At 41.1% G+C, this 18,718-nt stretch overlaps 2 protein-coding genes across 2 annotated transcripts in view; both read right to left on the bottom strand.

The window, feature by feature from the left end:
* Positions 1-145: 145 nt before the first annotated feature.
* On the bottom strand, positions 146-11,870 carry LOC139381148 (mitochondrial pyruvate carrier 1-like). The gene is made up of 5 exons (XM_071124492.1): positions 11,685-11,870; positions 7,650-7,653; positions 5,059-5,155; positions 4,604-4,736; positions 146-663 (listed from the first exon to the last, which is right to left on the bottom strand). The coding sequence occupies exons 1-5, from the start codon at positions 11,864-11,866 to the stop codon at positions 642-644; spliced, it is 438 nt and encodes a 145-aa protein (XP_070980593.1). The 5' UTR covers positions 11,867-11,870; the 3' UTR covers positions 146-641.
* A 1,647-nt stretch (positions 11,871-13,517) lies between these two features.
* LOC139381146 (ribosomal protein S6 kinase alpha-2-like) overlaps positions 13,518-18,718 on the bottom strand; it is a 45,137-nt gene continuing 39,936 nt past the window's right edge. The window contains exons 19-21 of the mRNA XM_071124491.1: positions 16,859-16,976; positions 16,541-16,678; positions 13,518-15,615 (exon numbers count right to left, since the gene is read on the bottom strand). Coding sequence (XP_070980592.1) covers positions 15,490-15,615; positions 16,541-16,678; positions 16,859-16,976 — 382 coding nt within the window. The 3' untranslated portion in view covers positions 13,518-15,489. The remainder of the gene's footprint in view (positions 15,616-16,540; positions 16,679-16,858; positions 16,977-18,718) is intronic.

Here is an 18,718-nt window from a genome sequence, read left to right as displayed (position 1 = left end):
GCAAGATACAACTTCAAAAAGACATTGCAGTACACATAACTAGGCAGAATGTTCACTGATGCCTTTGATCAAGGTCATTCAGAATGCAGCCTTCCTGGAAGAGTTCTCAGTCTTCATGAAGGTAAAAGTTAAATCAGCCACTCAATGGATATCAGACAGTTTATTAGATATTATGAGCGTGTAGTTTGATCAGTGTAAGAGGAAGTTTCATTTATGGGAAATCGATAACGGTTTATTCATTATCTTCAGAAATAACACTGCCATGGCAACACAACAGAGTACCACTTGTATTGCCTGTACATTCTGATAAAGATTGTTATTGGTAGCTAATACATTTACCAAAATGAGGTCGTAACCTAGAGTGCATGTGTCACAGACCATCTCTTTAAAAGACATCTGTAAAAGGGCCTCTACAGACTCCATTTCATAAGTTTGTGCATGATACATGGTGCAAAATCAATCTATTCATTGACCTTACATACCTGAAGAAACAGACATGGTGGTCTTTAACATAAGTTTAAACTTAAAAATGGTTAATTAAGTTAAGAGTTTTACATAGGTATGCAATAAGATAAAATTGCCATACATACAGCCAAACGATGCTGGTTTCTAATTAAACTAAATATTCTGCAATTCCACCCCTAAGATGACTTCTTCTCCATGCTGGAAAGAAGGGGAAAAAAAAAATAAAAAAATCCATCAGAATTACTATAGATACACATTCTGTAGAATAGCATTAAGTCTTAAATTATAACCAGTGACTATGATTCAATATCTATGTGGGTACAGTGTGTAATTAATACACACACACACACACACACAGTTGAAGTCAGAAGTTTACATACACTTTGGTTGGAGCCATTAAAACTCATTTTTCAACCACTCCACAAATTTCTTGTTAACAAACTTTAGTTTTGGCAAGTCGGTTAGGATATCTACTTTGTGCATGACACAAGTCATTTTTTACAGAGATTATTTCACTTATAATTCACTGTATCACAAATCCAGTGGGTCAGCAGTTTACATACACTAAGTTGACTGTTCCTTTTAACAGCGTGGAAAATTCCAGAAAATGATGTCAATTAGCTTATTAGAAGCTTCTAAAGCCATGACATCATTTGAGTCAATTGGAGGTGTACCTGTGGATGTATTTCAAGGCCTACCATCAAACTCTTTGCTTGACATCATGGGAAAATCAAAAGAAATCCCCTAAAAATTGTAGACCTCCACAAGTCTGATTCATCCTTGGGAGCAATTTCCAAACGCCTGAAGGTGCCACGTTCATCTGTACAAACAATAGTACGCAAGTATAAACACCATGGGATCACGCAGCCATCATACCACTCAGGAAGGAGACGCGTTCTGTCTCCTAGAGATGAACGTACTTCGGTGCAAAAACTGCAAATCAATCCCAGAACAACAGCAAAGGTCCTTGTGAAGATGCTGGAGGAAACAGGTACAAAAGTATCTATATCCACAGTAAAACGAGTCCTATATCGACATAACCTAAAAGGGCAAGGAAGAAGCCACTGCTCCAAAACCGCCATAAAAAAGCCAGACTACGGTTTGCAACTGCACATGGGGACAAAGATCATACGTTTTGGAGAAATGTCCCCAGGTCTGATGAAACAAAAATAGAACTGTTTGGCCATAATGACCATCGTTATGTTTGGAGGAAAAAGGGGCTTGCAAGCCGAAGAACACCATCTCAACCGTGAAGCACACCATCTCAACCGTGAAGCACGGAGGTGGCAGCATCGTTGTGGGGGTGCTTTGCTGCAGGAGGGACTGGTGCACTTCATCATGAGGCGGAACAATTACGTGGATATATTGAAGCAACATCTCAAGACATCAGTCAGGAAGTTAAAGCTTGGTCACAAATGGGTCTTCAAAATGGACAATGACCCCAAGCATACTTCTAAAGTTGTGGCAAAATGGCTTAAGGACAACAAAGTCGAGGTATTGGAGTGGCCTCACAAAGCCTTGACCTTAATCCTATAGAAAATTTGTGGGCAGAACTGAAAAAGCGTGTGCGAGCAAGGAGGACTACAAACCGGTCTCAGTTACACCAGCGCTGTCAGGAGGAATGGGCCAAAAATTCACCCAACTTATTGTGGGAAACTTGTGGAAGGCTACCCGAAACGTTTGACTCAATTTAAAGGTAATGACCCACTGGGAATGTGATGGAAGAAATAAAAGCTGAAATAAAGTGGTGATCCTAGCTGACCTAAGACAGGGAATTTTTACTAGGATTAAATGTCAGGAATTGTGAAAAACCGAGTTCAAACGTATTTGACTAAGGTGTATGTAAACTTCCAACATCAATTGTATATATGTATAGATTTTTTTAAAAGTAGAGTGAAAGACAGAGACTGTAGTTAAGATGCTATCATGGATAAAATGAATGCCATAAAGTTTGGTGCTTCCATGCTGTACATGTTTTGTTAATTTCATGGTAACTTTCAACATGCTCTTGGATGGAGAAATCCCAAAAGACGTTTGGGCTTCAAGGCTGTAGCCTCCTTGAAATATCCGTCTATTATACCCTAACAAGTGCCACAAAGAACCATCTGAGCAGTGAATAAATCACATACAGCATCAGTCAGAACACTCATTCAAGGGTTTTTCTTAATTTTAAAAAACGATTTTCTACATTGTAGAATAATAGTGAAGACATCAAAACTATGAAATAACACATATGGAACCATGTAGTAACCAACACAAAAAAAAGTGTTAAACAAATCAAAATGTTATATTTGTGATTCTTCAATGCAGCCATCCTTTGCCGTGACAGCTTTGCGCACGCTTGGCATTCTCTCAACCAGCTTCATGAGGTAGTCTCCTGGAATGCATTTCAATTAACAGGTGTACCTTCTTAAAAAGTTAATTTGTGGAATTTCTGTCCTTCTTAATGTCTGAGTCAATCAGTTGTTGTAACAAGGTATTGTTGATTTAACTAGGCAAGTCAGTTAAGAACAAATTCTTATTTACAATGACGGCCTACCCCGGTCAAACCCTAACCGGGACGACACTGGGCCAATTATGCACCGCCCTATCGGACTTCAACCACAGCCGGTTGTGATACAGCCTGGAATCGAACCAGGGTCTGTTGTGACGCCTCTAGCACTGAGATGCAGTGCCTTAGACTGCTGCGGGACTCGGTAGGGTTGGTATACAGAAGATAGCACTACTTGGTAAAAGACCAAGTTAATATTATGGAAAGAACAGCTCAAAAAGAAAAGAAACAGACATCATTACTTTAAGACATGAATGTCAGTCAATGTAGAAAATTTTAAAAAAAAGTTTCTTCAAGTGCAGTTGCAAAAACCATGAAGCGCTATGATGATACTGGCTCTCATGAGGACCACCACAGGAAAGGAAGACCCAGAGATACCTCTGCTGCAGAGGATAAGTTCATTTGAGTTACCAGCATCAGAAATCGGCAATTAACTGCACTTCAGATTGCAGCCCAAATAAATGCTTCAGAGTTCAAGTAACAGACACATCAACTGTTCCGAGGAGACTGCATGAATCAGGCCTTTATGGTCAAATTGCCGCAAAGAAACCACTACTAAAGAACACCAATAAGAAGAAGAGACTTGCTTGGGCCAAGAAACACGAGCAATGGACATTAGACCGGTGGAAATCTGTCCTTTGGTCTGATGATTTTTGGTTCGAGCAGCCACGTCTTTGTGAGACATGAAGTAGGTGAACAGATGAATTCCGCATGTGTGGTTCCCACCGTGAAGCATGGAGGTGGTGGTGTGATGGTGCTTTGTTAGTGACACTGTCAGTGATTTATTTAGAATTCAAGGCACACTTAACCAGCATGGCTACAACAGCATTCTGCAACAATACGCCATCCCATCTGATTTGCACTTAGTGGGACTATCATTTGTTTTTCAACAGGTCAATAACCCAAAACACACCTCCAGGCTGTGTAAAGGCTATTTAACCAAGAATGAGAGTGATGGAGTGCTGCATCAGATGACCTGGCCTTCACAATCACCCGACCTCAACCCAATTGAGATGGTTAGGGAGGAGTTGGAGTCAAGGAAAAGCAGCCAACAAGTGCTCAGCATATGTGGGAACTCCTTCAAAACTGTTGGAAAATCATTCCTCGTGAAGCTGGTTGAGAGAATGCCAAGTGTGCAAAGCTGTCATCAAGGCAAAGGGTAGCTATTTGAAAAATCTCAAATATATTTAGAATTGTTTTTTTTGGTTACTACATGATTCCATATGTGTTATTTCATAGTTTTTATGTCTTCAATATTATTCTACAATGTAGAGAATAGTAAAAATAAAAAAATAGTAAAAATAAAGAAAACCTTGTGAATGAGGATGTGTTCAAACATTGGACTGGTACTGTATGTGTTTTTTTTATTTTTTATTTAACTAGGCAAGTCAGTTAAGAACAAATTCTGATTTACAATGATGGCATACACCGGTCAAAGCTGGACGACCCTGGGCCAATTGTGCGCCACCCTATGTTTAGGTTGTTGTTGCACGGTGCTTTGTAACCAAAATGGAAAACTGGTAGAAAACAAAATGAGTTTGGCATTGAAATAAGCAACTAATGCAGTACAGTAAAATGTGAGCTTACTTGTATTTGATAAGCCGCGATCCTTGAATGAGTTGGGCTGTCTCATTGGTCAGGTGGCAAGCAAAGAGGAGCCAATTCCTTGGCTGAACTTTGTATGCAAACCTCATAAACAGGAGTGAGTAGCAGGTCAGAGCTGCCGGGGGGGGGGGGCAACAACAAAGAACACTGAGTAAATAAGGACTTGAAACTTTATTCATATCTTTCAGACATCCTTATCAGGAAAAAAACGAAATGTTCTTGCCTCGTGTCAGACTGCAGGGAAGGATTGTTGAAGTTCAAAGAATAATGTTAACCCATTGGAATTCTACTTTATCAAAGCATGGAGTTATTCAACAAGCGTGAGACTGCTGCTGGTATTATAGTGAACAGGCGATCAATCCCTGGCAGAAAGTCAATAAAGTTATAGCTAGATAAACGGCAGCAATTGTGTTGTGTCTGTTTTCCAATCGTCTCACCAAAGGTCATTCTGCCACTGATAATCTCAGGGCTTTTCTTCATGTCACTGATGGCAGCTATGGGCAGACCCCAGTTGGCCACAGGTCCCCAGAAGTGCTGGAATAGAAGTAGAAAACAACATTTTAAGGAACAATTAATGTAGAGAGCAACAAGGTTACTGTAAGGGTCAAATGTATTCAAGCTGCCATCGCAATTATACAGTCTCGCCAACTAACTACCTAAGAGAGGAGTCTATCTGCTATGTTCAATGAAGCCAAAACATTGCGATATCTTTAGTATACAAAAAGCTCTGACGAAGGCCTTGAGGCCGATACGTAAAGCTAAATAAAGAGCAGTGATACTAACAAACGCAGTGTGTGGGGTTTCTTCTTTTTTCCTCGTTAATCAATTGTTACCATGTACCAGTAACACAGATAGATCAGATGTGCGAGTGCCTTTTGAGTAGACAAAAACAAAACTTACTGTGCTTATTTTGAACGTTCCCGGGAGGACACCAAGATGACAGACATAAGACAAAAGGAGTTTTGGTTAGGAGATATGCCTATACCTCAGGAAAACAACCAACACATCACGCCTGACAAACTAATAATGCAGAGTTCAAGTCATGTCAGGAACTCGTGAATATGACCTTCCTACCAGGAAACATTGCATGTGTACGCCCCTCCAACTCATAATTACAACTAGGAAACTCCGGTATGATCTCTGGACCCCGATCTTTCCCACATGCTGAACTATGACGTCACGCATCACTGAAAATGGCCACAAACATGGCCGTGTTTTCGGCTGTCAATGTTGAGAAAGGAAAGATGCAAGAACCAACCTCAACGCTCCCAAGTTGTTCCTCTGATTACTCCGACATTACATAAACGCATAATACTAATATAGGGCTGACATCACCAGCAACACACACAGCAGTAGGCTAGTTTGACAGCTAGCTCTCGAGAACCCAAGGGGGCCCACAAGGGCTTGCAGCCGCCGGCCCCCTTTTGGGTTTTCAGCTGAAGGTGTCCTGACACTCTGTTTTGACGTTTAGAAACGTTAGAGCTGTAATATCTAACTTTTTGGGGCGACCCGACCAAATTCAGATAGAAATGTTTTTTTAAATTTTTTATTTCACCTTTATTTAACCAGGTAGGCTAGTTGAGAACAAGTTCTCATTTGCAACTGCGACCTGGCCAAGATAAGGCATAGCAGTGTGAACAGACAACACAGAGTTACACATGGAGTAAACAATTAACAAGTCAATAACACAGTAGAAAAAAGGGGAGTCTATATATACATTGTGTGCAAAAGGCATGAGAAGGTAGGCAAATAATTACAATTATGCAGATTAACACTGGAGTGATAAATGATCAGATGGTTATGTACAGGTAGAGATATTGGTGTGCAAAAGAGCAGAAAAATAAATAAATAAAAACAGTATGGGGATGAGGTAGGTGAAGATGGGTGGGCTATTTACCAATAGACTATGTACAGCTGCAGCGATCGGTTAGCTGCTCAGATAGCAGATGTTTGAAGTTGGTGAGGGAGATAAAAGTCTCCAACTTCAGCGATTTTTGCAATTCGTTCCAATCACAGGCAGCAGAGAACTGGAACGAGAGGCGGCCAAATGAGGTGTTGGCTTTAGGGATGATCAGTGAGATACACCTGCTGGAGCGCGTGCTACGGATGGGTGTTGCCATCGTAACCAGTGAACTGAGATAAGGCGGAGCTTTACCTAGCATGGACTTGTAGATGACCTGGAGCCAGTGGGTCTGGCGACGAATATGTAGCGAGGGCCAGCCGACTAGAGCATACAAGTCGCAGTGGTGGGTGGTATAAGGTGCTTTAGTGACAAAACGGATGGCACTGTGATAAACTGCATCCAGTTTGCTGAGTAGAGTGTTGGAAGCAATTTTGTAGATGACATCGCCGAAGTCGAGGATCGGTAGGATAGTCAGTTTTACTAGGGTAAGTTTGGCGGCGTGAGTGAAGGAGGCTTTGTTGCGGAATAGAAAGCCGACTCTTGATTTGATTTTCGATTGGAGATGTTTGATATGGGTCTGGAAGGAGAGTTTAGAGTCTAGCCAGACACCTAGGTACTTATAGATGTCCACATATTCAAGGTCGGAACCATCCAGGGTGGTGATGCTGGTCAGGCGTGCGGGTGCAGGCAGCGAACGGTTGAAAAGCATGCATTTGGTTTTACTAGCGTTTAAGAGCAGTTGGAGGCCACGGAAGGAGTGCTGTATGGCATTGAAGCTCGTTTGGAGGTTAGATAGCACAGTGTCCAAGGACGGGCCGGAAGTATATAGAATGGTGTCGTCTGCGTAGAGGTGGATCAGGGAATCGCCCGCAGCATGAGAAACATCATTGATATATACAGAGAAAAGAGTCGGCCCGAGAATTGAACCCTGTGGCACCCCCACAGAGACTGCCAGAGGACCGGACAGCATGCCCTCCGATTTGACACACTGAACTCTGTCTGCAAAGTAATTGGTGAACCAGGCAAGGCAGTCATCCGAAAAACCGAGGCTACTGAGTCTGCCAATAAGAATACGGTGATTGACAGAGTCGAAAGCCTTGGCAAGGTCTATGAAGACGGCTGCACAGTACTGTCTTTTATCGATGGCGGTTATGATATCGTTTAGTACCTTGAGCGTGGCTGAGGTACACCCGTGACCGGCTCGGAAACCAGATTGCACAGCGGAGAAGGTACGGTGGGATTCAAGATGGTCAGTGATCTGTTTGTTGACTTGGCTTTCGAAGACCTTAGATAGGCAGGGCAGGATGGATATTGGTCTGTAACAGTTTGGGTCCAGGGTGTCGCCCCCTTTGAAGAGGGGGATGACTGCGGCAGCTTTCCAATCCTTGGGGATCTCAGACGATATGAAAGAGAGGTTGAACAGGCTGGCAATAGGGGTTGCGACAATGGCGGCGGATAGTTTCAGGAATAGAGGGTCCAGATTGTCAAGCCCAGCTGATTTGTACGGGTCCAGGTTTTGCAGCTCTTTCAGAACATCTGCTGTCTGGATTTGGGTAAAGGAGAACCTGGAGAGGCTTGGGCGAGTAGCTGCGGGGGGGGGGGAGCTGTTGGACGAGGTTGGAGTAGCCAGGCGGAAGGCATGGCCAGCCTTTGAGAAATGCTTGTTGAAGTTTTCGATAATCATGGATTTATCGGTGATGACCGTGTTACCTAGCCTCAGTGCAGTGGGCAGCTGGGAGGAGGTGCTCTTGTTCTCCATGGACTTCACAGTGTCCCAGAACTTTTTGGAGTTGGAGCTACAGGATGCAAACTTCTGCCGGAAGAAGTTGGCTTTAGCTTTCCTGACTGACTGTGTGTATTGGTTCCTGACTTCCCTGAACAGTTGCATATCGCGGGGACTGTTCGATGTTAGTGCAGTCCGCCACAGGATGTTTTTGTGCTGGTCGAGGGCAGTCAGGTCTGGAGTGAACCAGGGGCTATATCTGTTCTTAGTTCTGCATTTTTTGAACGGAGCATGCTTATCTAAAATGGTGAGGAAGTTACTTTTAAAGAAAGACCAGGCATCCTCAACTGACGGGATGAGGTCAATGTCCTTCCAGGATACCCGGGCCAGGTCGATTAGAAAGGCCTGCTCACAGAAGTGTTTTAGGGAGCGTTTGACAGTGATGAGGGGTGGTCGTTTGACTGCGGCTCCGTAGCGGATACAGGCAATGAGGCAGTGATCGCTGAGATCCTGGTTGAAGACAGCGGAGGTGTATTTGGAGGGCCAGTTGGTCAGGATGACGTCAATGAGGGTGCCCTTGTTTACAGAGTTAGGGTTGTACCTGGTGGGTTCCTTGATGATTTGAGTGAGATTGAGGGCATCTAGCTTAGATTGTAGGACTGCCGGAGTGTTAAGCATATCCCAGTTTAGGTCACCTAACAGAACAAACTCTGAAGCTAGATGGGGGGCGATCAATTCACAAATGGTGTCCAGGGCACAGCTGGGAGCTGAGGGGGGTCGGTAGCAGGCGGCAACAGTGAGAGACTTATTTCTGGAGAGAGTAATTTTCAAAATTAGTAGTTCGAACTGTTTGGGTATGGACCTGGAAAGTATGACATTACTTTGCAGGCTATCTCTGCAAATGTGAGTTATAGATGTGTCATTCTCACTGAAGTGGTAAATCAAATCGTATTGGTCACATACAAGTGTTTAGCAGATGTTATTGCGGGTGTAGCGAAATGCTTGTGAATAATTTCTATTTGCGCTATTTCTGTTTCCTGTCTTAAATTTTGTTTTTGTCTCTTACCCACCCACACCAGCTTCAAACAGCTGCAAATACAACATTTTAGGTTACTGAAAATTACTTCAGTGATTTGGAGGGTACAATGATTCTCTAGAAACTTTCTTGTTGTCACAAACCGAAATTAGGCAAACTATTAGAATTCTAGCAATCAGGAAATGGCGGAGTGATTTCTGCATATTGCACCTTTAATAATCCTCGCTTGTGATATGGTTTTGAAAACCTTAACTTTCATACCAACGAGAAACACTCTTTCAAATACAAAAGAGGGACGACACAGCCTCCAGCCGAGGTACCACACAACCTTACACCTTGCTCTAGCATTTCTATTGTGTTATATGCTGACCAGACTGGACTCGTCGCGTGTGCGAGCGTCACAAAATAAATTTAGAAATCCATGTTATTCAATTATTGCATCCATACTGCTCATGCACGCCAACGAGCGTCTGCGTTACCAAGTGCTAAAATAGAACTCCTATTTCTGAAGCAGATCGTGCTGAAAGTCCTGCCTCTCCCATCTCCTCATTGGTTTATAGAAGCAGTTTATAGTGCCATCTCCTCATTGGTTATACCCACGTGGGTGATAGAAAGACGAACTGTTTTGCCGGTGGTCGTGGTAATAGTGTAACTACCCTGGGTTTATAAGCGCAGAAATTGACTCTGCCGCACGAGCATGCTTTTGCGGCACGGTCGATAGCGCGCCGGACCTCGGGCTAGAAGGTTGAGGGTTCGAGACCTGCTCCCTGCTGTTTCATTACATTGGTGTCAGAAGTGGGATTGTACATTGCATCCATGACAGTGCGTGTGCTTGGCAGGTGAGCGCGTTCCTGTAAGACGTAGAGTCGCAAGTGCGCGCGAGGACGCGCTCTTTGAAAGGAGGGAGTAATGTAACGACCCTGGGTTTATAAGTGCGACTCTGCCGCATGAGCATGCTTTTATGGCACAGTCGATAGCGTCCCGGACCTCGGGCTCGAAGGTCCGAGACCTGCTCCCTGCTGTTTCATTACAATACTATGAAAGTTTGGATGCGATCACCATAGAAGTTCAAAGATGAAAAGGCCTGGAAAGAGGAGAGATGACTAGAAACGATTCGGTTGGCCGTTTTAATGTGTGGATTAATTGTCAGAGTAGAGGACCTTGTGCTTTTCAGGTAAAATAACTCAGTGTTTATATCACAGGGCAAATTAGCTAGCAACAGCAAGCTAGCTAAATAGGACAAATTAGCTAGCAAGTGCACACTAACTAGCCATACATGTTTAATGTTTTTCGACCTGTCCCCAAATTAATGTCATTGGTTCATAGTTTGTTTTGACATTTTAACCTGCATGTCGTGATCGCTTTTGGTGTAGGGGACACAAAAAAAAAAATGTATGCACGATAGCGCACGCGCGCAGCCGGTTTGGGTTCCGTGTTACTCTTGCCTGAAAACCCACGTTGAATTGCATATGGAACACTCATGACCTCTACAAGTCAGAATGTAAAATAAAAGTATATTTTAACATACTTTACCGGTTGTCCGTGTGGTTGGTCCTTTTGGCGGTAAGAATCCGAGACAATATATCAATAGGAACGTATAATTACAACAACTTTTCAAAGCGCTGGTTGTGCATTCACATTTGATATCGCCTGAAACACTCGCACAAGATACAATTTAAAAAAAAATATATATATATATATATATATATATATATATACACACACATGCATGAGAAGCATGCATACTTGCCGAACTCGTGTTTACATGGTTCTGCACACGTTTCGGGTGATAGAAATCTGAACGCACTACCAGCGCTTTGAAAATGTGATGTAATTAAACTTTCAGGTGGATATATTGTTTCGTATTTCTACCGCCATAAGGACCAACCACATTAACAACCCGTACTTTAAAATATGTTATTCAACATTCTGGCTTATAGAGGTCACGAGAGGAAACGTTCCAGATTCAAATTCCATGCAATTCAACGTCGGGTTTCAAAGAAAGTGTTACTCAGAGCACAGCTGGGTGCAACTTTGCTAAATTAAGTACGTTAAGAGTATGTTTTGTATTTGTACAATTAATTCTAACTCGTAAAAGTTAAGTTTGAAATGTTTCCCGTAAAAGGGGACGTGCAATGACCCAGCAATGTAATTGGGGTCATGACGACAAGGGCTAGCTTGAGTGATGCCAAAAACATTCAAGAACAAACGTCCTTCAGGCTGGACACAATATTTGTCCAAAAAAAAAACGTTAATGGTGGTAGTTACAATTTACAACTGACGTTAGCTCGATACGTTTGATAATTAATTGCATTGCTATATTAGGTAGCTTGCTAACTTAGTTGATAAAGTAAATGTTACTGTAACTAGCTATCTTCCAGATCTTGCAAATGTGTCATACCTCATGAGATACTCTCTGAACTCCTTGCTTTTAAGATGGTCAACAGCTTTACGTGCCAAAGTACCTGCCATGACTGTGGTGGTTAGCAGTGCAGAGGAAATTATAACTATGGGAATGTACACGCTATATAAATGCAGTTTAGCGTAGAGGACACTGGTGGTCACAACTCGCCACCAAAACATTATATTTACGACCGTATCGCAATCACTCAGTTAGAACGGCTCTCATTGGTGTTGCTATGCAATCTCACGATTTCCGTTCTCGTGGTGATGACTCGCCTTCAACAAAGATCGTTTACAACTAAACCAAGATAGACCAAAGCCTGTCGTTTCCAATGGGAACAAATGAGTCATAGTGGGCAGAACAAGCAAGGAGCAGGGCAGAACCAAGCCGGAGCTAGCGAGATCCTATTGGCGCGTTCAGCTGCATTTTTCCGTTAGGGAACGCCTACTCTGTGATGTGCGCGTGTGCAATAACTCAATTCATCTTTGCACTCTTTCGAAACAACGAGATTTTTAAACAACTTTTGCCACTGGTTAAGTCTGCAAAACTTTGTCCATTCTGTGCATTAAATATTCTAGTTTTGGGAACAGAAAACTGTATTGAAATCAAATGTTTCACCGATGAGAACATTTGCAGAATATCGGCTAAATTCTCGTTCCATCTTCTCCCACTGCTGGCCAGTGGGTGAATATTTGGAAACCATATTTGGAAGCGCCAAGCGGGTGCTTCACATTTAGGCATCTGGGGAAATATATGTCTCATTTGTCTCTGTGCATCTACCTACTGAGATGTGCCACGGATCCAGGATCAGCATCTTCTCTCTTGGTAGATTTATTTTTCATTATTTAATCTTTATTTAACTAGGCAAGTCAGTTAAGAACATATTCTTATTTACAATGACAGCCTAACCCGGACCACGCTGAGTCAGTTGTGTGCCGCCCTATGGGACTCCCAATCACATCCGGTTGTGATACATCCCAGGATCAAACCAGGGTCTGTAGTGACGCCTTTAGCACTGAGATGCAGTGCCTTAGACCGCTGCGCCACTCGGGAGCCCATACTGCTCAAGAATAGTGGCTGAACTGGTTACACCACAATTCTCAGAAGGAGGTGTCCCTTTAGCTATCACTTACTGGCTCAAACATATAGCTACCACCTTTACATATGTAGAACCAGGAAACAATGAGCAACTGTTCTAGACTGACCACACTTCCATTCAATTAGGCATTGATTTAAACTATTTGCATAGTATTATAATGATGAATAACATGCCATTTAGCAGAAAAATGTATCCTAAGCAATGTACAGTAGTGCATGCATCACATTTTTTTACGAGTGGCCCCAGTGGAAGTCAAACCCACAACCCTTGTCGCAAGCACCATGCTTTACAAACTGAGCCACACAGGACCACAAATTGTCAACCAACTGCCAAGAGTCAACGTGTGTATGCCTGACCCATATGCGATTTATGCTGCAGTTCTGCATTTCATACTGGTCCTAACTGGACTATTTCTCTAATCGTTTCCAATAAGACATTGTGACTAAGATGCTCCATGTGGATCCACACCAATGGCTAACCCCCCCCCAGGTTCTCAGACACCAGTGAATAGTCAACCAAGAACAGCTGTCTCAGAGTCATCTTATAAGATAGGATGTACAGCTTGTGAAGGTAAGGAGGAAAACCTAAGAAGAACACTAAACCTGACATAGTATAAGAAGAACCATCATCTGCATGTGGTGCCAATCTCTAGCCTCGTATACCAGACTGACCAAATTGTTTCAGTCACTGTGTGTATGCCTGACCCAATCATCACAAAATATCAACACAAGTTTCTTCCACACTTGATTTATTTGTAAAATTTTGCCTATACAGTATGTACAGTCCTACTAGCACAGATACTAACACTCACACTGACTTTACTAATAGCTACTTTGAGGGAAATGTACTTACTATGACTGAGATATGTGGTTGCCCCACCTAGCGGTCTTAAGATGAATGCACTAACTAACTAAGTCACTCTGGATAAGAGCATCTGCTAAATGATTCAAATATCAATGTAAATGTACTCGTTTCACAATGTTACTTTTTACTTGGCGGTTATGAGACAGTGTGTGCTCACTTGAGGGCTTTTTGACTGAACAACACAGAGCTGAAGACTCGTTGAATCAATTATCTTTGCAGAAGTACCTTCAGCATGCACAAAACACTCAAGATCTATACAAGCCACAGCAGCACAAGGAGAGGCATTGATCAAGGTACTCTATTGTGTTATTCTATGGGGGGGGGGGGGGCAATTTAGCAAGTTGTACTGTCAAAATGATGAATATATTCTAAAGGTAAGTCTGTAGTATTCACCCTATGTAACCTGTTTTGTCATATTGGTGTGTATCCCATATTCTTATTATGGCGCAACTAAATCTCCATTGTGGGCTTAGGTTGATTGATAAACCATTCCTGAATCCTGTGTGCTTTCTACCTGTAATTCTATGATATCTCAATGTGTGAGTACACTGAATACTGTTGAGATTTCTTGTTTGTTTCACATAGCTTCTTTACTACTTGACTTGCACATAAATCAGAAACAAAGGCATCCAAGGTGGCATTCTACTGTAGGTGTTTTTTGTTGTCCCTGTTCAAAATATGAACAATAAATGTAAATACTCATGTGCATTCATATCGGTTTCATACTGTTTAGAGATAAATTTTCTGAAAAAATGAGTAATTTTACAGACGGCAAAACAAGGTAATGCCGATAAAGGCAATGTATTTGCTAATACAACAAGTACTTCCTTCCAAAAAGTCACTTCAGATCAGGTATAAAACACTTAAATCTGTTGTGTATTAAAAATAAAATAGACATTTACATAAATGAATAGACAAAATAATGGATAATGTAGAAACAAATACATTTGTTTGATCAAATAAGTTAAATAAGTCACATTTAAAATAAATAACTTACATTGGCAATTTATAAATGGGTCTTTTCAGTAAACCCTCCAAACACACAGAATGCTGTTAGAAATGGCCAAAACTATAAAAAGCATCCAAAGTAATGCTCACTAGATTTTTACAGAAAATAAATATTGTAGACTACAGTATATCAAACCTTATGAACCAGCCTGAAAATCAACAACAGATGCATACATATACTCTTTGTGGTCATTTAGCCATTTCAGTTTGTTACAAAAATGTACCAACGTATCCTTAGCAGCTGTAGCTGAACATTTCCAACAATCTGTCAGCAATTACTCTCCCAGATGAATAATAATAAAAGTAACACTCCAACATGCCACAGAGAAAAATACAGATGTCCGATGTTGATAAAATCCCGTAAATGTAGTTAGTTATATGTAGTTATAAACTGTTCTCAACTTCTCTGTTACAGCCTTTATGAGTGTCAACTTGAGGTTCTGTAAGATTACTTGGTCTCCTAGATAATATATGAAACATACTCTTCATAATACAAAGGTGTCAAATAATTTAATAGTAGCAGATGGCACCTAAAGGAAAAGGCAAATATGAATGAATAAAATATATGAACATTTGAACATCATTCTGGTTGGTCTTTTAATACCACCATTTGTTTCTAGTGCATCTAAAATCCGTAAAGATTTATTTCTTAGTGCAACAACCGGATGTATCTTCTCTACATTTTTTTCTTCTTCTGATAAGTTGCTCCTCCTTGCTCCCACTACTGTGGACTTCCTGGTATTTTGGACGGGCACTTAAACCAGTGTCTGATGAAAGTCATTGCACTTTGACCCCTTTTCAAGCTCTGTCCCCGAATCATCTATGAGGGTGCTATAAACCAGTGGATGTGAGTCTCTTCATTCCTCTTCTCTGCGCCAAACTTGAAGACTCCACAGGCTCCAGCTTTGGGGCCAGAGGCAAACGATTCAAAGCCAAGTATGTTGCAGCCATTGCGCCCTAGAATGACAGAGAAAAACATCTTTAAATTATATAAAGATGGAAAAATTGCTCTGGGACTAAAAACGGCATATTTAAAGACAGAGTACAGTCAAAAACAGGATGTATCTGTGTTTTATTTCCATACTATGCGATTGGAATAATACTGTGAAATTGTGAAATTTATGATAATGTTCTTTCAGCGTAAGAGCTGTCTGAAAAGACGGCCTGAAATTTCTGCCTGTTTTGGTGGGATAGAGTTTTTGCCCAGCTGGTGATATCCTCAGGCAGTAAATTAGTTAATAGACCAATATGAAAGAGCATTCCAAACCTCTCTGCCAATAACAGCTAATTCTCAGTTTTCACCTCACCACTCAGACCATTCCCAGACAGACTTAGCTAAATTCTTATTTGAGAAATTGCTAAGTAGCTATTATTTGACCATTTGAATTGAACACAATCCCAGTAAGGTATTTAATTGCTACCCAGAAATAATTTGATATTGAGATTTTTAAAAAAGGCTGCATTGGGCAAAGCAAGCACAGTATGTGAAACTTTGAGCAGGTTTCAAATGACTTTTATTGACACAGAGAAGAACGCAAAAGGTCTACGTGTAATGGCAGATCTGTACAGAGGGTGGCAGTAGAATGTCAGTGAACACAAAAATGGCATTTCCACAGAGGACAAATTAATTTGTGAGAGACCTTTCATAAATCAGTGAGCTTTAGCAGGCAAAAATGCTTGTGATGCTAAAAAAATAACTATCACAATTAGCTAACATAATTTGCTCAGGGACAAATCGACTAGCCTGGTCAATCAGTCAAACTGCTGGGCTGAAGTGAAACAATGTGGTCAGTCTGGTATACGAGGCTAGAGATTGGCACAACATGATGGTGCTTCTTACACTATGTCAAGTTTAGTGTTTTTCTTAGGTTTTCCTCCTTACCTTCACAAGCTGTACATCTTGTCTGATGAGCTGACTCTGAGACAGCTGTTCTCGGTTGACTATCCACTGGTGTCTGAGAACCTGGGGGGCCGTCAGCCGTTGGTGTGGATCCACATGGAGCATCTTAGTTACAATGTCCTATCAGAACCCAATAAAGAAATAGTCCAGTTAGGACTAGAATGAAAATGCAGTGTTGCAGCTAAACAAATGTGGATGGGATTTTATTTCAGACTATCATGTACAACAGTTGGATGTGAATTGCATTTATTAATCAAATTCAACAGTGATGTGTCATTAATAAAAGCCAAGTAAACTCACCTTTGCAGCATCAGAAACTGTATCCCAGTTTCCTCCGATGAGGGCATATTTTCCACTACCAATGCGAGCCAGTATTTCCTCCGGGGTGTCATTAGGACCATTGGCAAAAGGGGTGAAGCTGTAAGCACAAGTGTGGGGAAGGACAAAACAATCAAACACTTTTCAATAATACTTTAGGTAACGGAGTTAACCTTTTTCACCCTGCTCTACCGTAATGAATGTGCTTTCCTGTTGCACAAATAATTATGTATCTGGGTTTGTTTGAATTGGGGGTCTTATTTCTTTTAGTATCTCAAATCAAAATCAAATTTAATTGGTCACGTACACAGTTTAGCAAATGTTATAGAGGGTGTAGCAAAATGCTTGTGTTACTAGCTCCTAATAGTGCAGTAAAATGTCAAACAAGTAGGGCTACACAAAAAAAACAAAAAACGAAAAACAATATTTCAGAACGAATCCAATTAACACTATCAGTAATCCACATGCAATCTATGCATATATACACCAGAAATAAATATACTAAGAATGATATGTACATCAGTAGATATAACTGTTATAGTGCTTTCAGAAAGTATTCAACCCTCTTGACTTTTTCCACATTTTGTTCTGCCATAGCCTGAATTTAAATTGAGATGTTGTGTCACTGATCTACACACTATACCCCATAATGTTAAAGTAGAAATGTGTATGTAGAATTTTTTTTACAAATGAATTACAAATGAAAAGTTGAAATGTCATGAGTCATGAGTATTCAATGTCATGAGTATTCAAACCATTTGTTATGACAAGCCTAAATAAGTTCAGGAGTAAAAATTTGCTTAACAAGTCACACAATACATTTCATAGACTCACTCTGTGTGCAATAATAGAGGTTAACATGATTTTCAAATGACTACCCCATCTCCGTACACCACACATACAATTCTCTGTAAGGTCCCTCAGTCGAGTAGTGAATTTCAAGCACAGATTCAACTACAAAGACCAGGGACGTTTCCAATGCCTCGCAAAGAAGGGTACCTATTGGTAGATGGTTACAAATAAAAAAGCAGACACTGAATATCCCTTTGAGCATGGTGAAGAAATTAATTACACTTTACATAGTGACTGGGTGTATTGATACACTATGACGATACAGGCGTATGTACTAACTCAGTTTCTGGAGAGGAAAGAAACCGCTCAGGGATTTCACCATGAGGCCAATGGTGACATTAAAACAGTTAAAGTATACATGGCTGTGATAGGAGAAAATTGAGGATGGATGAAGAACATTGTAGTTACTCCACAATTCTAAACTAAATGACAGTGAAAAGAAGGAAGCCTATACAGAATACAAATATTCCAAAACATGCATCCTGTTTGCAATAAGGCACTAAAGTAATACTGCAAAATATGAGGCAAAGAAACAACATTTTTGTCCTGAATACAAAGCCTTATGCTTGGGGCAAATCCAACACATCACTGAGTAACACTATTTATATTTCCAAACATGGTGGTGGCTGCATCATGTTATAGATACGCTTTTCATCGATAAGGACTGGGGGATTTCAGGATAAAAATAAACATAATAGAGCCAAGCTCAGGAAAAATCCTAGAGGTCAACCTGGTTCAGTCTGCTTTCCAACAGAGACAGGGAGAAAAGTTCACCTAAAACTCAAGGCCAAATATACACTGGAGTTGCTTACAAAGACGGCATTGAATGTTCCTGAGTGGCCCAGTTACAGTTTTGACTTAAATCAGCTTTATAATCTATGGCAAAACCTGAAAATATCTGTTTAGCAATGATCAACAACCAACTTGACAGAGCTTGAACAGTTTAAAAAATAATAATAATAAATGTACAATCCAGGTGAGCTAAGCTTT

Source organism: Oncorhynchus clarkii, chromosome 23 (genome assembly GCF_045791955.1).
Source record: "Oncorhynchus clarkii lewisi isolate Uvic-CL-2024 chromosome 23, UVic_Ocla_1.0, whole genome shotgun sequence".
NCBI lineage: Eukaryota > Metazoa > Chordata > Actinopteri > Salmoniformes > Salmonidae > Oncorhynchus > Oncorhynchus clarkii.
The sequence above is the reverse complement of the archived record's forward strand: the minus strand, read 5'-3'. Positions and strand labels throughout refer to the sequence as shown.